This window comes from Somniosus microcephalus, chromosome 16 (assembly GCF_052327205.1).
Source record: "Somniosus microcephalus isolate GS21.2 chromosome 16, FLI_Smic_1.0, whole genome shotgun sequence".
Taxonomy (NCBI): domain Eukaryota; kingdom Metazoa; phylum Chordata; class Chondrichthyes; order Squaliformes; family Somniosidae; genus Somniosus; species Somniosus microcephalus.
In genome coordinates, this window is record NC_141002.1 from 36,425,236 (window position 1) to 36,449,294 (window position 24,059).

General features: G+C 46.2%; 2 protein-coding genes across 3 annotated transcripts in view; both read left to right on the plus strand.

Moving 5' to 3' along the window:
• The window catches only part of pnpla3 (patatin-like phospholipase domain containing 3), a 32,468-nt gene extending 22,490 nt beyond the window's left edge, over positions 1 to 9,978 (plus strand). For both annotated transcript variants that reach the window (XM_086008807.1, XM_086008808.1), the window contains exons 5-9: positions 188 to 248; positions 838 to 1,095; positions 1,301 to 1,433; positions 6,751 to 6,873; positions 8,795 to 9,978. In XM_086008807.1, coding sequence (XP_085864933.1) covers positions 188 to 248; positions 838 to 1,095; positions 1,301 to 1,433; positions 6,751 to 6,873; positions 8,795 to 9,023 — 804 coding nt within the window. In that variant the 3' untranslated portion in view covers positions 9,024 to 9,978. The remainder of the gene's footprint in view (positions 1 to 187; positions 249 to 837; positions 1,096 to 1,300; positions 1,434 to 6,750; positions 6,874 to 8,794) is intronic.
• A 2,942-nt stretch (positions 9,979 to 12,920) lies between these two features.
• Positions 12,921 to 24,059, plus strand: part of LOC147106070 (sorting and assembly machinery component 50 homolog B) — a 44,785-nt gene continuing 33,646 nt past the window's right edge. The window contains exons 1-3 of the mRNA XM_086008809.1: positions 12,921 to 13,127; positions 17,098 to 17,208; positions 20,636 to 20,737. Coding sequence (XP_085864935.1) covers positions 13,107 to 13,127; positions 17,098 to 17,208; positions 20,636 to 20,737 — 234 coding nt within the window. The 5' untranslated portion in view covers positions 12,921 to 13,106. The remainder of the gene's footprint in view (positions 13,128 to 17,097; positions 17,209 to 20,635; positions 20,738 to 24,059) is intronic.

Below are 24,059 nucleotides of genomic sequence, written 5' to 3' on the forward strand. Positions count from 1 at the left end.
AGCAAACAGCTGGCTGGTTCTTGTGTACAGTGTTTAGATTCCTGCTGTTACTATGGTCTGTTAATGAGATGTATTGCAGCCATTTGTTTTCTTTGAATTTGTACAGACATTCTGCCTTAATCTGAGATTTCTTGCTTTTCCTGTGCAGCCTGTATATTTTTTTAAACTTGATGTAACCTATTTTCAGGTGCTTGGTGAAATGTGCCATCAAGGTTATGGCGACGCACTTCGATTCCTCAAAGAAAATAGTAAGTCTTGAATTTCTCTTCACAGGATTTCGATTTATATATTGCTTAGAAAATAATCGTGTTCATCTCGTGTTCAGGTCATTTCTACATTTATATCCCCAGTCAAAATTCCATAGGACTGGGGTCTGGTTTTTTCACAGACCGGAACTTTTCTATAATCATCATGAATCATAATTTTACATCATAAAAAGGTGTAAATGTAGTATAATTAATTAAAAAAAAAAAAAAAGTTAACATGATGTTTTTGGATGTATTTGTAACAGTTTTGCTTTTCACTGATGCTAAAATTATAGTGTAAATGCAGCCTAAATCCAGATGGAGCCTGACTTGACATCAGAATGGAGATTCCCTGGAGGAGGGAATCGCACTCTGGTTCACTCCAGAATTAATTAAGGTCTTAACTCTGGATTTACATTACACAAGTTTAAGTGGCTTTGCACAAGTGCTAAATTTTTGGTGTGTATTCCAGCCCTCAAAAGTATTGACTTCTGTTGTCTTTGATCTCCACAGTGTAGTTGAAGCTGAAATGTTTGCCTTGTTAAAATATTCCCTCGTACGCCAATCCACCCTCTTTCTGTTTGCTTCTCAGATCTGCTTAAAATCCCGATTCTTCCAGGTGACTTGATCTCTCTCACATCAGTGAGGGCAGCAGACACATCCTACTCTGAAAATCGGGACAATCATTACAGCACGACGCAATTCATGGAAGAGGAGGTGGCAGTGATGGCTACAGACAGAGGTTCAACAGAAAAATCCAAATCAAACAACCAGCAACTGTGGAAAAAGCATTGGTCATCAGCACTGGATGAAAGAATAATTGAGAATCTACCTCCAAGACTTTGTAACGGTATTGTGAAAAGAGAAATGTTGGGCTTAAATGTGCAAGTTCAAATAACCTAAGCCAATCGTAAACCATCTGTTCGATCTGGGAATTGAAGAAATGTGTTATGTTAACTAATATACTTCCTGGAGTGAAGTTCCATAGAAGCCCAGAGTATATCTGCAATCAGCCTAAAGAGTTCAATTCTAATATTTTCCTCTTTTTCCTGTAGCATTGCATGAAGCGTGTAAAGAGAAAAGCGGCCTTTACGCACAGCTTAGCAACCTCTTCCTGGTTAGAATGGCATCTTATGCGATGCTACCTTACACACTACCGTTGATGTCTGCCTATTCTTTTAGCCGCAGGTATGTGTTCTGAGCAGCTTGATTGTACTGGCTTTACAGTGAGAGATGTGCTTATTTGCTGAAATTGTTGGATCACAGCAGGGACTTTTGTGTTGCACACCAAATGTACTTGAGCCATTAGAGAACTTGTGTTTCATTATTTGTTGTTTGCTTCCCTCTTTAATGCCCATTTGGTAACTTAATTTCTGTCTGTGGAACTCCCCCAGTGCCTGGGTAGGTTCTGCAGAGGCGAGCAAGCAAGAAAACACATCTCCTCATATCACTGATATGTACAGGTAGACCGAGCAGCCAGCCCTCCCTCGCACGTACGCACACCATATGCCAATCTAGAAAACTAGTAAAAGCTGACTTAATAACTTCAAAAAAAAAATCTCTGCACCAAAAAAGCTGACCACTCAAAAACCACTCTGAATATAGACCTGTGACATGTGAAGTCAATGAGTTGGACTGAGTGCAGTGGGACATGCGCTGGCATAACCTACACTGCAGATCTACCCAACATTCCATCATTTTTATTGCACTACACAAGTGCAGTTAACAGAAGTAGTGATAACAAAATTATTTAAGGGCGTTGAGAGTGCTGGAGATGTGAGAATTATTTTCTGAGGTCCTGCCCCTCGAGCATTAAAATTTACATCACCTGGTTTGGTGCATTTATAGAATCATAGAAATTTACAGCACTGAAGGAGGCCATTTGGTCCCTCATGTCTGTGCTGGCTAAAAAGAGCTATTCAGCCTAACCCCACGTTCCAGCTTTTGGTCCATAGCCTTGTCGGCCATGGCGCTTCAAGTGCATATCCAAGTACTTTTTAATGTGATGAGGGTTTCTGCCTCTCGCCCTTTCAGGCAGTGAGTTCCAGATCTCCATCACCCTCTGGGTGAAAATTCTCAACTCCCTTCTAATCCTTCTACCAATTATTTTAAATCTATGCCCCCTGGTTATTGACCTCTCTGCTAAGGGAAATCGGTCCATCCTATCCACTCTATCTAGGCCCCTGATAATTTTAAACACCTCAATTAGGTCTCCGGTCAGCCTCCTCTATTCCAAAGAAAACAACCCTAGCCTATCCAATCTTTCCTCATGGCTAAAATTCTCCAGCCCAGACAACATTCTCTTAAATCTCCTCTGTACCCTCCCTAGTGCAATCAAATCTTTCCTGTAATGTGGTGACCAGTAGTATACGCAGTACTCTAGCTGTGGCTTAACTAGTGTTTTATAAAATTCGGGCATAACCTTTTTTTATTCTATGCCTCGGCTAATAAAGGAAAGCATCCTGTATGCCTTCTTAACTATCTTATCTACCTGCCCTGTTGCCTTCAGGGATCTGTGGACATGCACTCCAAGGTCCCTCTGTTCCTCTACACTACAGTATCCTACCATTTATTGTGTATTTCTTTGCCTTGTTAGCCCTCCCCAAATGCATTACCTCGCACTTCACTGGAATGAATTCCATTTGCCACTTTTCAGCCCACCTGACCAGTCCATTGATATCTTCCTGCAGTCTACAGCTTTCTTACTTTTCACAGAATCACAGAATCTACAGTGCAGATAGAGGCCATTTCGGCCCATTTTATTGACATTTTGGAGCCAGCTGTAATCCTGAGTGAATCACAGTATATATTTCAAGTTAAAATGCCTGATTACTCCAACCCACTCCCAATTTTAAATCCAAACCGTGGCAATTCCACAATTATGGTGGCAGGAATCATCAAATAAAACCAGTTAATGCATTTGCACCTGGGAACAACCATATTATCTCAAAATATCTACAACCAATATTGAAGAAAGTAAATGTTCATGTGAGCCAGCAGTCAGGCATGCCCCAGAAAGTCCCTTTTTTTGAGGAAAATTTTAAATGTTAGAAGCTGCATCTTAAAATCATAGAATGATATGGCACAGAAGAAGGCCATTCGACCCATTATGCCTGTGCTGGCTCTTTGAAAGTGCTATCTAATTAGTCCCACTTTCCTGCTCTTTCCCCAAAGCCCTGTAAATTTTCCCCCTTCAAGTATTTATCAAATTCCCTTTTGAGAAGTTATTATTGAATCTGATTACACAAGATCCTTTCAGGCAGTGCATTTCAGATAATCCTAACTCGCTACATAAAAAAAATTCTTCTCCATCTTGCCTTTGGTTCTTTTGCCAATTACCTTTTAAATCTGTTCCCTTCTGCCACTGGAAACAGTTTCTCATTTACTATATCTAAACCATTCATGATTTTGAACACCTCTACTAAATCTCCCCTTAACCTTCTCTGCTCTAAGGAGAACAACCCCAGCTTCACTAGTCTCTCCTCATAACTGAAGTCCTACATTCCTGGTACCATCTGAGTAAATCACCACTACAACACCTCTCTGAGCTTGACACTCCTTACTAAAGTGTGGTGCCCAGAATTGGACACATTACACCAGCTGGGGCCTAACTGGTAGGTTATAAATGTTTAAGCATAGCGTCCTTGCTTTTATACTCTGCCTCTATTTATTTATTAAGTCAAGGATCCCATATGCTTTTTAAATGCCTTCTCAATGTGTCCTGCCACCTTCCAAAGCGTTAGTGGCCCAGTGGGGAAAAGGAGATGGATAACCACACCACCACCATATCCTGTGGTCTCTTATGAATGAGATGGCCAATTTGGAGCCAATAAATGCTGATAAGGGACAGTTTTGTGCTATTTGGCCCACTGCTAAAGATGTCCCAAAGCACTTCACAATCAATAGGCAAACATGGCACCACATCCGCACACAAAGGCCCCAAAAACACCAACGAAATGAATGACCAGACAATCCATCTCTGATGTTAGTGGTTGAGGGAGTAGCGTTAACCAGGAAAGCTGGAAACTCCCCCTCTTCACACAGCACCACTGAAGTCCACCAGGCAAAAGGGGCCTCGGCGCAGCTTATTTGTTACACATATGGGGGGGGGGGGGGGGGGGGAGATTTTAACCCCCAAAAACGGGTGGGTTTGGCTCAGGTGGCATGTTTAAATTAAAAAAAAAAAAAAAAAAAAAAAAAAAAAAATCTGAAACCTGACTCCAACCTGCCCACTTCCGGCTTTAACTGGGGATGGCAGTCAGATTGGTCATTTAAATATTACACTGAGGCTGCGTGCCTTAATTAACCGCCATTTTAAATTTAACCCGACAGCTAAAAGGAGGCATAGACTGCTGGATCCAGGAGGCAAGTGTCTTTCCACTTAGCTGCTGGATCTAGGTTACCTGCTACACCCACCTTGATCGGACGCCCCCACCCCCCCGGATTCTTCCGATCTTCCAATCTCCCTCCACAGCCCTTCTGAGCACTCCCAGAGGCCTCTGATCCCTCCCACCTCTCCACTCACTGGCTGCGGCCTGGTGCCGAAGACCTACCTGCCTAACAGCAAGCCAGATTATGGCTGGGAAACCAGGACACGATGTTAGGTCCTGCTGTTAAATGTGACAGGACCTGAGGGAAGCCTGTTCTTCCGGTGCTGTTTGTGGTGTTCAGTCCACTTGAGATGGGTTTTGCCCATGTGCCAGCGACACCACACGCATTGTGGCTGCACTGACATGTAGGTTGTGATTGCTCTTGACACAGTTGAGCTGACCCATGAAGACAAGAATATGGATTTCCTATTTCAGATCTCCCCTGGATGTCAGAAAAGATCTATGGTCAGACTGGCAAAGGGACTTGGCAATAACTGCACATCTGCAGGGTTGACGTGCAGTTGCTTTAGTAGCTTTCTGTGATTCCAAAATAAATGCACATGTAGTTTACCCACAGTTACCTATTAAAACAAAAGCAAAATACTGCGGATGCTGGAAATCTGAAATCAAAACAGAAAATGCTGGAAACACTCAGCAGGTCAGGCAGCATCTGTGGAGAGAGAAACAGAGTTCACATTTTTTCCCAAGTGGCAGGCAGTGACTAGTGGGGTACCGCAGGGATCGGTGCTAGGACCCCAGCTATTCACAATATATATTAATGATCTAGACGAGGGAACTAGATGTAATATCACCAAGTTTGCAGACGACACAAAGCTGGGTGGGCGTGTGTGCTGTGAGAAGGATGCCAAGAAACTCCAGTATGATTTGGACAGGTTGGGTGATTGGGCAGATGTATGGCAGATGCAGTATAATGTGGATAAATGCGAGGTTCTCCACTTTGGCAAAAACAGGAAGGCAGATTATTATCTGAACGGCAATAGATTGGGAGAAGGGGAAGTGCAACGAGACCTGGGTGTCCTTGTGCACCAGTCGCTGAAGGTAAGCATGCAGGTGCAGCAGGTGGTTAAGAAGGCAAATGGTATGTTGGCCTTCGTAGCGAGAGGGTTTGAGTACAGGAACGAGGATGTCTTGCTGCAGTTGTACAGGGCCTTGGTGAGAGCACACCTTGAGTATTGTGTGCAGTTTTGGTCGCCTTATCTGAGGAAGGATGTTCTTGCCATGGAGGGAGTGCAGCGAAGATTCACCAGACTGATATCTGGGATGGCAGGAATGACGTATGAGGAGAGATTGGGCTTGTACTCGCTGGAGTTTAGAAGAATGAGAGGAGATCTCATTGAAACTTATAAAATTCTAACAGGACTAGACAGACTAGATGCAGGAAGGATGTTCCTGATGGTGGGGGAGTGCAGAACCAGGGGTCACAGTCTAAAGATAAAGGGTAAGCCATTTAGGACAGATGAGGAGGAATTTCTTCACCGAGAGTGGTGAACCTGTGGAATTCTCTACCACAAAAGGCAGTTGAGGCCAATTCATTAAATATATTCAAGAAGGAGTTAGATCTATTTCTTAAGGCTAAAGGGATCAAGGGATATGGGGAGAAGGCAGGGACAGGGTACTGAATTTGGATGATCAGCCATGATCTCATTGAATGGCGGAGCAGGCTCGAGGGGCCGAATGGCCTACTCCTGCTCCTATCTTCTATGTTTCTATTTCAGGCTGATGACCTTTCATCAGTTAACTCTGTTTCTCTCTCAATGAATGCTGCCTGACCTGCTGAGTGCTCCCAGCATTTTCTGTTTTTATTTGTTATCTATTGTGGATCTACCCCACAGTATAAATGAAGTAGATACAGCAGGCAGGAAACCAGATTTTGTTTGTAACTGAAGTTTGTATGTATGGGGCAAGAGTGAGGTTTGTACTGCAGTTTGCCAGACTGATTGTGACTTTACACCAGCACTAGTTGGGAGTGGAGAAATTGCCTGTTTTATAGTGGCATTTGAAGGTTGGTTTTAGGCAAATGCTGGATTGATTGCAGTCGGCAATTGAAAATGTCAACTGTAATAACTTAGCTGCTGTGGTTTTCCCGTGACTAAATGTACTTTGAAAATCTGCAGGTTAGTGGAGTGGCTTCCTGATGTCCCGCAGGATGTTTGCTGGATGCGTGAACAACTATGCATTATTGGTGGTGCCATTTGTCATCGAGCAACAAAACGGTTCGGACTGCCGCCACGTTTTAGGTATGTAATTGGGGAAAACAAATCTTAAGCTTTGTTTTGGGAGTTTATATTTCCAGATGATTGGCAATGACATTTGCAGGGTGCTGGAGAGCCCTTTTTCTTATATAGTGTACACTTGACTGGAGCCCAGCAATATTTTTATCTCAAAATAGGAACAAATGGCCCATGTAATGGGCTCAAGAATTTAAATATGTTTGGAAACAACTAAAGAGAAGGGTGACTTTATAAGTGAGTATCATCATTGGGTTGCGCATGATCTTTTTACTTTTCCAGATTTTACAGGCCTCTGTTGTAGGGCTGCCATATTTCTCTCAGTCTAAAACCAGGCAGGCTGCAAATATTATTATATACATTTTTAATATGCATCTTTCAGTGTTGGAAATGGGTATGCAAAACAAAAACCTGAACCGAATATCCCAGCGAGCATGTTGAACTAATGGATTAGAAACTGGCCAGTTGCCATTAGTAAACTGAACATAGTAACCGCCTAATGCTTGGCCTTGCACAAGATCATTTCTGTTGAGGATCCATTTCAAAGTGTTACAATAGTTTGTTTCCTTTTCAATATGGCAACGCTGTCGCATTTCTATAATTTACTCCTGTTTATGCTCCGATTTAATATTTTTGATGTGAATGTCTCACTGTGTTGATTGAAAAGTTGCAGAATATGTGACGCAGGACAGCCACATCTGCTGGTGACCAGATTCTGAACAAATTCATAGCTATATTGAAATTACTCACCAAGAAGTGATAGGCAGACTAAGGACACTAATGGATTTCAACACAGACTATTTAAAGGAGCTGGCAATTGAAATTAGTCACATTTTGTTGAATATCTTAAGAGAATTGCTAATTGTGCCAAAAGAATTGAAGGATAACCCAGGGAATGATGACCTTTGAGCTTGACATTGGTAATTGTTCACTCTAGGATCCTTTATTATTTTCTCAATGAGGCATAAAGAGGAACATAGAAAAAAATGTTATCCTGGATTTATAGATCACCCTTTTCAAATAAGCTGGAGTTCTTTGAAGATAAAGTAGGTTTAATATACCTAGACTTTAGCAAAGACTTTTATGAAGTACCACAAAGTAAAATAGCTTTACAAAAGTAGGAAGGAATGGAAAAGGGAAACATGTGAAGTTTGTAGAGCAGATGTGTTGGGTTGATGCAAGACAATGAGTCTTGTCACAGAGCAAAGATCTCTGCTGGATAATTAACTACTATGTCATCCCAGTGTGTCCAGCAAACTGTTAACTGAAATAGATATTTATATGGTTGGTATACTAAGTTCATCACTGACGCCATGATTGATGAGCTCAGTTTTGAGAAGCCTGGAGATGAAAAGTAATTTAGGCTGTTCCCTATTATTTTCAAAATATTTGGTTCTCATTTTCCACGTACCTTATACCCAGCTAAAAAGAAAATCACATGACTTGTACTCTGGCTTCTACCAATGTGGCTTTTCAGCGGTCAGGTTGGAGTGATGCACAAACAGTTGTCGTTTCTTCAGGACAGGATGGATTTACTCTCATTGCCTCCCTCCGTGTGGGGAAAACCAGGCTGACTCCGTGCCCTACCATTATATACCATACCAGTCTGAAATCATAGCTTCAATAAAAAAATAATTTTCCACAATTAATTGGATTGCAACTCTTGAATGAGAGTTTTGGAAAATCTCAAAGGTGTGCTGTGCCCCTGGAAGATGGTTTCTTCCATTGGCTGACTAGTTGATTTCTACTGCTTTAATTGCATTCTATAATTTATTGAACACTACACTCTTGTGAAGGAAATAACATTAGGAATGCATTGTGTTCTATCAAGGCAATTGTGTGTTTTGTCATTTTATGGGGTTCAACTCCATTTAATAGAACCTTAATTTGAAACAAGAACTGAATTTGTTGTAATGTTTTTATTTTCCAGTGCTCACGTTAACGTGCCTCTGAGAAAATGCCTGAGCCTTCCACCCAACTCAAACCAGTACCAGGCTTACCTCACTTCTCAACTCTCCTCTGTGGAATTTAACTCCTGGTGCTATGAGTTCCCCAGCTCATCAGATCCAATGGTGCAAGTATCTGATGCTTTGCCAAAGCAGGGTCCAGCGACTTCAGGCAGACAGATCTATTTCTTCACCAGCTCGGATGATTTCTGAATGGCGACAGGAAGTTTGGAAAATGGATTTGACAGGAAATCCTTTTCCAATAGAATGAACACCTCAAAACTGACCCATGGACCAATTAGATTAGACACAAGTGTGTGCCTTATTTTGCACAGTGATGAGACCTTTACTCTGCCAGAGGAAACCTAGTTAATCTGGTCTCAAATTTAATAATCTTTAAAGCCAGTTGTAAACGTTATCATTACACAGGATTGTTGTCACACCACTGAACTGCTTTCAAGTACCTTAACAGATGTGTTGTGTATTGTGCAGGCCATGACTATGTTTGAATCTAGTTAACAATGCAGTGAAATAAGTTTCCACAGCAACAGTGATTAGTGCCCAACTATTTATGGTTCATCCACTCAGATTGGTATTTATCACTAAAAGAATTTATATTCTGATACCTTCTATAAATTATTTATGTATATTGCAGAATATATTGCAGAATTTCTGGCTGTATCACTGGATTTTAAAGTAGTGGATTTCAAGTTTAATCCAACAACGTATACATTAGTTTTATCTTGCTCCTTGTACATACGCTGTCGCCCCCCCATGCACTCCTCCTTTTATTTGTGTGTATATAATCGAAGAAGCAAGGCTGTGATTGCATTAGTTAACTGAAGATCTTGTAGAATGATCAATGCTGGCTTTGAGTTCTTAATATGAATTGTTATTGCTTTGAAATATATTGCTAGGTTCAGGTCAGGTTGACCTTTCTCTCGATGTAAGATTTTTTTTGCTGTAAATTAACACTTGTATTTTGCCTGCTGTGCTGCTTGCGTATTGACTTTAAATATTTGTAAATGCAGTGGAACCTCCATTGTCCAATTTCCCAATTCAGGAGATAAAACTTTATACAAAACATTCCCCACTAATGCTTAAAATCTTGGTCTGACTTAAATCAGTCTTGCAGCACCAGAAACATTAAATTCAATTAATATTTGTATTGTACTTTTCTTTATTCCTGTGCCTGAAGTATTGCTGTAAGACCCAAAATAGTGTGTGGTGTCTAATATCTCCTTGTGTGGCTCAGTGTCAAATTGTGTTTTATAAAGCTGCTGTGAAGTGCCATGGCAAGTTTTACTACGTTAAAGGTGCTTTTTAAATACAAGTTGTTCTCTGATTCAACACGTGAGGTCTTTAATAATACTGTATCTCCAATAATGTGTCAATATCCTGTGACTGTTCACACAGGGTGTCAAGAGTAAGTGTTTCTTCAGATGAAGCAGGGGATAATTGTACCAAGGTGCACAGATATAATTCAGTCCCTATTTTAAAGTCCAACATTCCAATTTTTTTTAATAATGCCTTGATATTATTTATAGTTTAAATAGCAAAACTTATAATTTGGGAAACAGAGAAGTAGAGTTGATTGAAGCATAGGCGATGCAAACTGAGGTGCTACACTGCCACCACTGGTGGGAGTATGTAATTCAGCATGACCAGTTTACATATGTTTTTCTACTATAAATGTGAACATAGGAATTTCTAACAGAAAAGTTGATACAAAAGTACAACAAAAGATGATGACATGAAGCTTTTTTTGGACACAAGTAAGACTTTTAATATAAAATGCCATGGGAGATCAATTAATAATATGAGGAGGCAAAACCAATTATAGTCTTCTGGTAAAGCAGGGTTAGAGGCCAGGCAATAATTGGACAAGGGCACACATGCAATTCAGTCCCCCTTCCAGTTGAACAGTCCTTTTTTATATAATTTATTTCCATTTATATATCAAAATTTGCAGAGGATACTGTGGTTGGGGGAGTCTAGCTAACACTGAGGAAGAATGCAACACAATACAATAAGACATTAGAAAACTTGTAGACTGGGCAGTTAAGTGACAAATGTGAAATGATGCTACACCTTAGAAAATAAAAAAAATACATATAAATGGGGTAGACTTTAGGATACTGGTGAACAAATCATTAAAAGCAGCTTTGCAGGTAAGCAAAGCAATTAAAAATGTTAACTAAGCACAGATTTATTTCTAGGGGTATAGAATTCAAAAATGTTGTTAAACTTGTATAGGACCTGGTCTGGCCACTGAGTACTGTGCACAGTTCTGGCCTCCATACTATAAAAAGGACATAGAAGCACTAGAGAGTACAAAAAAGATTTACAAGGATGGTACTAGAACTGGGAGATTACAGCTATCGGGGAAAAATTGAACAGGTTGGGGCTTTTTTCTTCCTTCAAATTGAAGTCCAGGAATCATTCGCTTAGATTAATTTGTGCTTCGTTCATGCATTTGTTCAGGTTGTGGTACATCTAGGGGATTTTGTTCTCACTAGTAGAAGTCAGAACTAAGCTAATGTCTGTTTTTTCCCCTCTTCTGGACAACTTGTCCCCTGTACCTCTTGCTGGGGTAAAGTTCAACGAGCAGTGCTTGCTCTCTCGTAACTTACTCAAGTGGCCATTATTTATATTTGAGCCTTGCCAGTAATTATTGGCTGGCCTCACAGCCTGAGCCTGACCTAATTTGTTAGGCACACAAGTGCAGCAGAGACTATTGGAAGGAACCGGAATGACTACCCTCAATGATCTTCCTACCAGTCTCGGTACTGAGGCAATGGTAAAAGCCTTGGGGGATCAGCAAATTTGGCACAGGTCAGATATCAAACCTGGGACCTTCCTAGTTAAGGGAGAAATTTTCAAATTGATCTGTGGGTTCTCTTACATTTGCCTGATCATATCTGAAAGACAGCACCTTCTTCAGCATGCCCTCAGAACGGCACTGGTATATTGACCTAAATTATATGCTCAATCATTTGAAGGGGACTTGAACCTACGACCTTCTAACTCCGGTAGGAGTGCTACAAACTGACACTACAGTAAAAAAAAAAATTCAATATGCACCGTAGATGTGAAGGCTAGTTGGGCATACAGTGAGCAACACTTGTTACTGTAAGCAAAAGAATTTCAGTGACAGTTCAATGTGCAAATATACCATAATTATTTTAAATTATGTATAAATTGAAGAACATGCATAATTCCTTAGACATAAATATGATTAACTGCATATTGAGTAAGGATGGAAGAATTTTCAATAATGTAACAGAAGCCCATTCTCTCTCCTACCCCCCTCCAAAATTATTACTTTTTGACTTTAGGTTGCTGTCCAAGGATAGTAGTTGCAAGCCAGAGCAGCATACATCATGTGATCAACCTCTGATTGAAAACAGGTAGGATTTATGTTGATAGAAATGTCAATATAAATCAGCAGGTGACTCCATTAGCTATGACACTACAATAATAATCAATTCTAAAGACCAATGTATTGAGCATCAGAATTGACAAGTAATCCAGAAATAACTGATCAGGACCAATGGAAGAGTAAGACAGCAGTAATGATAAATCCACTGATCAGTTATACCTCTTGTAATTAAATGAACATTAAGGAGAAAGAACAATGGAGAATAATGGTAGTTGACGGGATAAAGCTATTTTCAATTAGATAAGAGTATTGCATACAATTCTGGTCACAACACTTTAGGAATGATGTGAAGGCCTTGTAGAGGGTGCAGAGAAATATACCAGATTGCTACCAGGGATGTGAGACTTCAGTTATGTGCTGAGATTGTTCTTGTTAGAGCAGAGTAGGTTAATAAAGATGTTCAAAATTATGAAGGGTTTTAATAGAGTGTGGTGGAAGCTGATTCAATAACAACTTTCAAAAGTGAATTGAGCATATACTTGTATAAGAAAAAAATTGCAGTGCTGTGGGCAGTAGGATTAATTGGACCGCTCTTTCAAAGAGCCAGCACAGGCACCTTGGGCTGAATGGCCTCCGACGCGGAGATTCTGAATCCGACAATGACCTGCAGCCAATGATTGACAGCTCGGCTGGAGTTGGGATTGGCTGTCCACGCACAGCTTTCAGCCAATCAGCGGCGAAGAGCGGCTGGTCACGTGACGTGTCATGGCGGCGTCCTTGGTGCCTCGCCGGAGTTCTGACCGACGTTCGTGAGAAACGGTTAATAATAAAACCCAACTCGGAGACAACCGCCTGTAAATCAGTGGCCGACACCCTAGAGTCCGGCGGGAGGTTAGCGAGGAGCCCGGGGCACCATGGGCACAGTACAGGCGCGGGTAAGGAGTGACCTGAGGCCAAAGGCCTTGCAAGGGAGGAGACGATGTTCATTAATTTCTTACCTGGCCTGCGCTGTGTTTTCTGTCCGCTCATCTCACTGGTTCCCAATAATGTGGCCGGAGTGTAAATATACTCTGGATTATCATAGCACCTATTGAACACACCGAGTTCCCGATCAGTCAAACTGACTCATTTCGAGTGAGGCTTTCTCATTAAGTGGAATATTTTTGATGCGGATTTTTAAAAACGGTTTTCCCACTGACTAACTGAGCCATACAGACCACACTCCCCCAAAGTCTGCACTAAGTTAACTGATCTCAATGGGGTGCTGCAATAGTCTCAGCGACCTGGGGTGGAGAATTGAGCAGGGTTCCTGATAGTTATTCAGAGATCTTTGCTGAAATTACACATTTGTGCATGTCTGAGTAGAACAGAATTGATGATCCCCTCGAACAGAAAGAAGGAACTTAAAACAATTGTTCTTGGGATGTGGGTGATGTTGGCAATGCCAGCATTTATTACTCATCCTTAATTGCCCTGAGAAGGTGGTGGCGGATCATCTCCTTCAATCCCTGAAGTCCTTGTGATGATGGTGCTCCCACAATAGTTTGTTAAGGAATTCTACGATATTGACTCAGTGATGATGAAGGAACGTGTGTGGTGTGTGACTTCGGGTTGATAGTGTTCCCGTGACATAGCTGCTCTTGTCCTTCTCGGTTGAAGATTGAAAGGAAGGGCGATGTTGTTGAAGAAATTTTGATAAGTTGTTGCAATGCCTCCTGTAGATTGTACATACTGCATGCAGCCAGAGTGTGCCAGTGGTGGAGGGGGTGGCTCTTGAGTCCAGTGGCAGGGACAGCGATCAAGCAAACTGCTGTGATGTGGATAATGTTGAGCTTCTTGAGTGTTGTTGCGGCTGCACCCATCCAGACGTGTGGTGAGCGTATGCCATCACCCTCCTGACTTGAGCCCTATAGATGCTTTGAGGGGTTGAGAGGTGAGCCGCCTGTCACAGAATACCCTGCCTCAGCCCTGCTCATAGCCGTGCTGTTTACTAACAATGTAGTTGGTCCAGTTAAAATTCTGGTCAGTGTTAACCCCGAAGATGTTGATGGGTGGGGGGGACCTCTACGATAGTGGAGCCATTGAAGGTGAAGGGGAATTAAATTCTTTTTGGGTCCTCGGGATGCCCCTAAGTACTTGACAGGCAATTAATTGTTTTTGAAGTGTAATCACTGTTGTTATCTTGGTAAATGTAGTAGCCAATTTATACATGCGTAGCAAGGTCCTACAGACAGCTAATAAGATAAATGATCAGTTAATCTGTTTGAGGGATGAATGTTGGCCAGGATAAGAATATAAGAAATAGGAGTAGGCCATTCGGCTCCTCGAGCCGTTCAATAAGATCATGGCTGATCTGACCTTGGCCTCAACTCTACTTTTCTGCCTGTTCCCCATAACCCTTGACTCCCCTGTAGTTCAAAAATCTGTCTATCTCAGCCTTGAATATATTCAATGACCCAGCCTCCACAGCTGTCTGGGGTAGAGAATTCCACAGATTCACGACCCTCTGAGAGAAGAAATTCTTCCTCATCTCCGTCTTAAATGGGCGACCCCTTATTTTGAAACTATGCCCCCTAGTTCTAGATTCCCCCACAAGGGTAAACATCCCCTCAGAATCCTATATGTTTCAATAAGATCACCTCTCATTCTTCTAAACTCCAATGAATATAGGCCCAACCTGCTCAATCTTTCTTCATTAGACAACTCTTTCTTCCCAAGAATCAATCTAGTGGACCATATCTGAGCTGCCTCCAATGCAAGTATATCCCTCCTTTAAAAAAGGAGACCAAAACTATATGCAGTACACTAGGTGTGGTCTCACCAATACCCTGTACAGTTGTAGCAAGACTTCCCTACTTTTATACTCCATACCCCTTGCGATAAAGGCCAACATTCCATTTGTCTTCCTAATTACTTGCTGTACCTGCATGCTAACTTTTTATGTTTCATGTACGAGGACACCCAGATCCCTCTGTACCGCAGCATTCTGTAGTGTCTCTATTTAAATAATATTTTGATTTTCTATTCTTCCTACCAAAGTGGCTAACCTCACATAGGATACTAGGAGAGCACCCCACTTTTCTTCGGATAGGGCCGTGGGACATGTCTTGTGCTCAAGCCCTGAAGTTGGATTTGAGCCCATGATCTTCTGACAGAGGCAGGAATGCTACCAGACTGAAGCTGACTGATGAAGATTTCCTCTGGTTGGTATTTCTAGTAAAAGTGTTCATAAAGAACTTGCTTATGATTTCACTAGAAATACTGATCAGAGTAGCCTTCATGAAAGTATTTACATTGTCATGACTGGGAGAACATTGTGGAATGGGCAGGAATGTTGGCATTGTGAAGGGAAAATACTGGTGCAGATTTGATACGCTAAGTGGCCTATTTCTGTGCTGTAACATTCTGTACACAGGGACTGGAGGAATTCTTCCTCGGGGAAAAGGAGAGACAATTGGCAAAAAAAATCTTGGAATTCATTGCTATCTCTAGATTGTAATATCTATTAGAGTAGACAAATTGTTCTGCATGGATAAAGGATATTTTAAAAATGAATAATCTGTTGATGTGGCCAGCTACACTCTCTCACTGTAGCTTCAAATGTGATCTAATAAATGTTACTCTGGACTGAGGGGGAAACAGGTGTCACTGAGTTCTTGATCTCCGTTGTGATGCCACAGTGAGTTGCAGCCAGGTCAGTGGAGCAGGCTCACATTTCCCTAGATCCCAGATCAAAGTTCTGTTGCAGAGACCTGGGAACAGGTCAACTGCAAGATTGGGAATTGGTCAATGAGTCCAGAAAGCAGAAAAAGGACAAATACTGTGATTTATCATATTAAAACCGATCCCTGAAAAAAATAATAAAGGTGCTCAAATAAGTTATCTGACATATAACTTGTGTACGAATTGGAAGTTAATGAAAGACTACGTGATGAGTTGTGGGGTGTAGTTTTTATCTCTGTTACTCATTATTTTGCTTCAATGAAGAATTTATTTCATAGAGACAGAATCATCATGTGTAGAAACAAGTACATAGTTAGCACACAGGTCTGACAACCCCTGCTTTTTGTCCCTCTGGTCTCCCCAGATCATGCATCACACATGAACAAAAAGCAGGTGGGCCTCCTACAGGCTTCTGCCAATGCTGCTGTGAACTCTCTTCCAGGAGACATGAGTGACCTGAACATGACTCTTGAGGTTTATCCTGCTCCCCTGGGGTGTAACCATGTTGCTTTTCCCAACTAAAAAGTTTAAATAAATTGACTGGTTTTGTTGTAGCTTTGGATAAAATCTATGTTTTGAATCTAAAATAAATGTTTTATTATTTTTGTTGCTACCCACCCAAAAAAGATGTAACTAACTAAAATGTGTGCTGTTTAATTGCTTTTTTTTCATGCAAGACTCATCTTGTCTGCCTTTTTTATGTATAGTTTACCCTTCTTTCAGGGAGTTGTCTGATCTCAGGCCGGCACCTTCTCTGGGCAACCCAGCGAAAAGTTGGAAAACTCTTACTATATTTGCATAATAATTGATCATACCTTCAAACCTCGCTCCCTTTATATTTATAAAATCTTGTAACTTAAAACATAACTGCTGGTTGATCCATTGCCACTCTTCCTGGCTGATTTTTTCTAGAGCAGTGTGCTGCTGTCTTTCCAGACACTTTCAGAATATGGAGAACTGTTTTGGGCCTGGGACCCATCATGCCAATTAATCTTGTTCATTGATATACGAATCCAAATGTGAGCAGCGCAGGCCAAGAGGGAAGAACCAAAATGTGTAGTCATTGAAGATTCTAAGAACTGGGCTGGATCCATTTGAGTTTGCCATTTTATGCTGTTATTTTATCCAGTAAATATGTGCATTTGCAAATACAATAAAATAAAACCACACAAAATCTTTCAGAGCTTGGAACCCCTCCCAGTGACTGGGCAGAATTTATCGCCTCCAGTGGATGAAGCAGAAACAGTTGAGGTGGAACCTGAAACCAAACAAGAGGTTCTAGAAAATAAAGGGGTGAGAGACTATTTATTTAACTTTTTTTTAAAGGCACCTGTTGTGATGATGGGATGGGAGATTTTGCCTGTGATTTCCCTCACCTGGTGATATCAACTGTTGTGAACTGCAGACTGAGGAGTGAGGCAGTGAGCAAATCCCACAAATCATGATGTGATCCGAGTTGTGAAAGTGGAGCCCAGTGTATAAGCTGTGAGTCTGAAAACCATTGCAAAAAGATTAAACATTCATTTAGATCTTGCTAGTTAAATTCTAAAATAATAGACTATACAAGCTAGTTTATTAACCTTTGTGTTTACTGCTTCATTTTAAAGGAGATTTTGAATGTGTTGCAGATTCTGTTTTTATTGCTGCTTCGAGTTAATGCTTGTTGAGTGTTTTGTAGACTTGTCTGTGGATCAAGGCAGTAACACTGCAAAGGAATTATTTTGAGTTTTTTGGTTTTTAATAGAGATTTCTTTTTCTGTTGTTGCCCATGACCTCACCAGATTTTCGAATGCCTTTCTGGTGATGGGCTATACACTTGAAATGTCATAACTTCTCTCTTTCTTTACAGATGCTGACTGACCTGCTGTGTACTTCCAGCCTTTTCAATTTATTTCAGATTTCCAGTGTTTGCAGATTTTTCCTTTTATTCTAAATCCCCTTATTGGACTAGCTCCCTCCTCATTCTCATGTTCACTTCCTATCAGTTGATGTACTTGACTGATGTGCATAAGTGCCATAACTTTTGCATTTACATATACTGTAATTGTAATGTTTAAAGTATGCAGAACTATGTACCTCTAAAAATCATGCTTTTTAAAATTATTATTGGAAAGTAAAATTATTTGACGAAAAACTGAGAATTGACACTTGGTGTAAGTTTTAAATGCACTGTCAGAAGCTCCCTTTAAAGCGTATTTCTCTAGCATAAGATTTTTAACTCAAACTTAAGATGTTTTGTTACTGCCAGGTCCATCAGTCTGCAGCCAGTACTGTTGCTCTTTCCCAGGTTGTATGCAGGTAGATGGTGTTTAGCAACACACAAATATATGGTTGGATATGGAATTTCTCAGCAGTGATACAGTATTTGTTCTGTTGTGAAAATCTAAGAATGGACTTAAAATGGAAGAAATTGCTTTTGTTTACCTCTTGTGTTTTAAAACTTTATCTGAAATTCTTGATCACCCTACTGCCTTGTAATCGCTCTCAGACTTCTATTCTTTTAGTAATCTGTACAAGGGCCTTCATCATATCTTGTCATCCTTCTCATACTTCCTGAAACTCTGCGTATTTTAACATCTAAATGTGAAGCTGAATTTCCTTTGTTTCAACACAGCAATAGGGAAGCGTGTGTGTGTGTTCAGCAGGCTGCCTCCACCCCTGCTGTCACCTCTAGCCAGTTGACAATTTAGAGACAGCGGAGGAGTCGTGAGAGGTGGTGGTGAGGTAGAGCTGGGTGTCGGCCTGGTAAACTGGGAGCCAGGAAGGGAAGTCGTTTTCCCAACTTCCCTTCCTGGCTCCCATGTTAGCTGACATGGTTAACGGTTCTCTCTCCGCAGGTACTGTCCCCCTCTCCTTCAAATCTGCCGTCATCACCCCTCTCCTCAAAAAAACAACCCTTGACCCCCTCCGTCCTGGTAAACTACTGCCCCGTCACCTTTCCTCTCAAGTCCTTGAATGTGTTGTCACCTCCCAAATCTGTGTGCATCTTTCCCGGAACCTCATGTTTGAATCCCTCCAATCAAGTTTCCACCCCTGCCACAGTACCGAAACGGCTCTCATCAAAGTCACAAGTGACATCCTATGTGACTGTGACAAAGGTAAACTATCCCTCCTCGTCCTCCTCAACCTGTCCGCAGCATTTGACATGGTTGACCACTCCATCCATCTCCAACACCTTCCCACCGTCGTCCAGCTGGGTGGGTCTGCACTCGCCTGTATCCATTCTTATCTATCTAATCGTAGACAGAGAATCACCTGCAATGGCTTCTCATCCCACTACCACACTGTTACCTCTGGTGTCCCCCTCCAAGGATCTACCCCCCCACCCCCATTTCTTATCTACATGCTGCCCCTCGGCAACATCATCTGAAAACACAGCATCAGTTTCCACATGTATGTTGATGACACCCAGCTCTACCTCACCACAACCTCTCTCGACCCCTCCACTGTCTCTAAATTGTCAGACTGCTGGATGAACAGAAATTTCCTCCAACTAAATATTGGGAAAACCGAAGCCATTGTTTTTGTTCCCCGATACAAACTCTGTTCCCTAGCCACTGACTCCACCCCTCTCCCTGGTAACTGTCTGAGGCTGAACCAGACTGTTCGCAACCTTGGTGTCGTATTTAACCCCGAGATGAGTTTCCAACCACATATCCACTCCATCAGTAAGACCGCTTATTTCCATCTCCGGAACATCGTTCGACTTCCCCCCACCGCCGCCGCCTCAGCTTATCTGCTGCTGAAACCCTCGTCCATGCCTTCGTTATCTCTGGACTTGACTATTCCAACGCACTCCTGGTAGGTCTCCCACATTCTATCCTCCATAAACTTGAGGTCATCCAAAACTGCTGCCTGTGTCCTAACTCTCACCAAATCCCGCTCCCCCATCACCCTTGTGCTCTACATTGGCTCCCTGTTAAGCAGTACCTCAATGTTAAAATTCTCATCTTTGTTTTCAAATCCCTCCATGGCCTCGCCCCTCCCTATCTCTGTATTCTCCTCCAGCACCACAACCCTTCAAGATATCTGTACTCCTGTAATTATGGACTTTTGAGCATCGCTGATTTAAATCGCTCAACCATTGGTGGCTGTGTCTTCAGCTGCCAAGTCCCTAAGCTCTGGAATTCCCTCCCTAAACCTCTCCGCCTCTCTTTTCTCATTTAAGACACTCCTGTTCTGTTTTATAACGCTCCTGTGAGGCACCTTGGGACTTTTTACTACTTTAAAGGCGCTATATAAATACAAGTTGTTGTTGATCAAACAACAGAAAGGACCTAAACTGTCCAAATTAGGTTATCTGCTGGCACAATAATTTAATTTGATGCAGTACTGGGTGGTGTTACTGGAACATCTAGAAATACTATAAACAATGCACGTTAAAACCACTAAGGGATGGAATTTCATTGCTGCACCAAATTTGTTTCCAATTTGACTGCTTCAATGCATTATTGAACTCCTGAAATTGATCAACAGTGTTTGATTGGACTCCTTGCTCAACAATCCATGGTCATTATTTTTTCTCCCCAGGCCCAGTAAAATAATTTATGGTTGTAGAATAGGTCATGTTGGGGCTTCTGCTGGAAGAAATTAAACTCAAGATCAAGGAAAGGAAAATAGCTTTTTTTAAGTTTGATTAATACATTCTTATTTTTAATTCAGAAGCATTTGAAGGTTGAAGCATTGATCATGTTTGAATCATCTCTCTTTCCCATTTCAGGTGATTGTTCAGCATGTGCACATTGATGGAATCAGCAGAACTAAAGACGATCTCTTAGTATATGAAATAGCTGATGTATTCAAAGCTAAGAACCTCATTGAAGTAAGTGTTTATATAAAAAATACAAGAATAAATTTGCATTAAGCATTAGGTTCTGAATTTTGAATGCCCTACTCTATAACAACGTTCGTCAAATTCTAGGAGAACATGTTTTGTATTTCAACAAAAAAAACAACCCTGGGCTAAATCAAAACTGAGAGAACCCTGTGCCGCCCTGCCCCTTCCCTCCCTCTCTCCCTCCCCCCTCCCTCCCCCCTCCCTCTCTCCCCCCTCCCTTCCTCCCTCCCACCCTCCACTCCCCCCCTCCCTCCCGCCCCCCCACTCCCCCTCCCTCCCGCCCCCCCACTCCCCCTCCCTCCCGCCCCCCCGCTCCCCCTCCCTCCCGCCCCCCCGCTCCCCCTCCCTCCCGCCCCCCCGCTCCCCCTCCCTCCCGCCCCCCCCGCTCCCCCTCCCTCCCGCCCCCCCCCACTCCCCCTCCCTCCCGCCCCCCCACTCCCCCTCCCTCCCGCCCCCCCACTCCCCCTCCCTCCCGCCCCCCCGCTCCCCCTCCCACCCGCCCCCCCCGCTCCCCCTCCCTCCCGCCCCCCCCGCTCCCCCTCCCTCCCGCCCCCCCCACTCCCCCTCCCTCCCGCCCCCCCACTCCCCCTCCCTCCCGCTCCCCCCGCCCCCCGCTCCCGCCCCCCCTCCCTCCCGCCCCGCCCCCCCCACTCCCCCCTCCCTCCCGCCCCCCCACTCCCCCTCCCTCCCGCTCCCCCCGCTCCCGCCCCCCCTCCCTCCCGCCCGCCCCCCCACTCCCCCCTCCCTCCCGCCCCCCACTCCCCCCTGCCTCCCGCCCCCCCACTCCCCCCCTCCCTCCCGCCCACCCCCCCACTCCCCCCTCCCTCCCGCCCCCCCACTCCCCCCCCGCCCCCCCACTCCCCCCTCCCTCCCGCCCCCCCACTCCCCCCTCCCTCCCGCCCCCCTCCCTCCCGCTCCCCACTCCGCCCTCCCTCCCGCTCCCCACTAACCGCCCTCCCTCCCGCTCCCCACTCCGCCCTCCCTCCCGCTCCCCACTCCCCCCTCCCTCCCGCTCCCCACTCCCCCCTCCCTCCCGCTCCCCACTCCCCCCTCCCTCCCGCTCCCCACTCCCCCCCGCTCCCCCCTCCCTCCCGCTCCCCACTCCCCCCTCCCTCCCGCTCCCCACTCCCCCCTCCCTCCCGCTCCCCACTCCCCCCTCCCTCCCGCTCCCCACTCCCCCCTCCCTCCCGCTCCCCACTCCCCCCTCCCTCCCGCTCCCCACTCCCCCCTCCCTCCCGCTCCCCACTCCCCCCTCCCTCCCGCTCCCCACTCCCCCCTCCCTCCCGCTCCCCACTCCCCCCTCCCTCCCGCTCCCCACTCCCCCCCCTCCCTCCCGCTCCCCACTCCCTCCCGCTCCCCACTTCCCCCCATTCCCCCTCCCCCATCTCCCCATCCCCGCCTCCCTGCCCTCCCTCCCCCCGCACTCCCCAGCCCTCCGACCCTCCCTTCCCTCCCTCCCCCTCCCTTCCCTCCTCCCCCCCCTTCCCTCCCTCCCTCCCCCTCCCTTCCCTCCCTCCGCCTCCCTTCCCTCCCCCTCCCTTCCCTCCCTCCCCTCCCTTCCCTCCCTCACCGCTCCACTCAACTCCCTCCCCCCCTCCCTTCCCTCCCTGCCCCTCCCCTCACTCCCTCTCCCCTCCCTTCCTCCCTCCCCCTCCCTTCCGTCCCTCCCCTCCCCTCCGTCCCCCTCCCCCTCCCTTCCGTCCCCCTCCCCCTCCCTTCCGTCCCCCTCCCCCTCCCTTCCGTCCCCCTCCCCTTCCCTCCCTCCCCCTCCCTTCCCTCCCTTCCCTCCCTCCCCCTCCCTTCCCTCCCCCCCTCCCTTCCCTCCTTTCCCTCCCTCCCCCTCCCCTCCTTCCCTCCCCCCTCCTTCCCTCCCCCCCTCCCTTCCCAACCCCCCCTCTCCCTTCCCAACCCCCCCTCCCTTCCCCCTTCCCCTCCCCTCCTTCCCTCCCCCTCCCTTCCCTCTCCCTCCCTCCCCTCTCCGTCCCTTCCTCCCCCTCTCCCTCCCTTCCCCCCTCCCTCCCTCCCTCCCCCCTCCCTCCCTCCCTCACCCCTCCCTCACCCCTCCCTCCTCCCTCCCTCCCTCCCTCCCCCCTCCCTCCCCCCCTCCCTCCCCCTCTCCCCCTTCCTCCCCCCCTTCCTCCCCCCCTCCTCCTCCCTTCCCTTCCTCCTCCCCCTCCCTTCCTCCCTCCCCCTCCCTTCCTCCCTCCCCCTCCCTTCCTCCCTCCCCCTCCCTTCCTCCCTCTCCCTCCCTCCCCCCCTCCCTCCCTCCCCCCCTCCCTCCCTCCCTCCCTCCCCATCCCTCCTCCCTCCCTCCCCATCCCCTCCTCCCTCCCCATCCCTCCTCCTCCCCTGCCCATCCCTCCTCCCTCCCTCCCCATCCCTCCTCCCTCCCCCCTCCCTCTCCTCCCTCCTCCCCTCGCTCCTCACTCCCCTCGCTCCTCACTCCCCTCGCTCCTCCCTCCCCTCGCTCCCTCCCTCCTCCCCCTCCCCTCCCCCTCCTCTCCCACCCCTCCCTCCTCTCCCCTCCCCTCCCTCCTCTCCTCCCCCCTCCTTCCCCCCCTCCTCCCCCCTCTCCTCCCCTCTCCCCCCCCCCTCCCCCCCCTCTCCTCCCCCCCCCTCCCTCCCCCGCCTCTCCCTCCCCCCCCCTCTCCCTCCCCCCCTCTCCCTCCCCCCCCCTCCCTCCCCCCCTCTCCCTCCCCCCCTCTCCCTCCCCCCCTCTCCCTCCCCCCCTCTCCCTCCCCCCCTCTCCCTTCCCCCCCTCTCCCTTCCCCCCCCTCTCCCTTCCCCCCCCTCTCCCTCCCCCCCCTCCTCCTCCCCCCCCGCTCCTCCCCCCCTCTCCTCCCCCCCTCTCCTCCCCCCCCCTCTCCTCCCCCCCTCCTCCCCCCCCTCTCCTCCCCCCCCTCCCTCCCCCCCCTTCCCCTCCCCCCCCCCTTCCCCTCCCCCCCCTCTCCTCCCCCCCCTCTCCTCCCCCCCCTCTCCTCCCCCCCCCTCTCCTCCCCCCCCTCTCCTCCCCCCCCTCTCCTCCCCCCCCTCTCCTCCTCCCCCTTCTCCTCCCCCCCTTCTCCTCCCCCTCCTTCTCCTCCCCCCCCTCTCCTCCCCCCCTCCCCTCCCCTCCTCCCCCCCTCTCCTCCCCCCCCTCTCCTCCCCCCCCTCTCCTCCCCCCCCTCTCCTCCCCCCCCTCTCCTCCCCCCCTCTCCTCCCCCCCCCTCTACTCCCCCCTCTACTCCCCCCCCTCTCCTCCAGCCCCCTCTCCTCCACCCCCCCTCTCCTCCCCCTCCCCCTCCCTCCCCTCTCCTCCCCCTCCCCC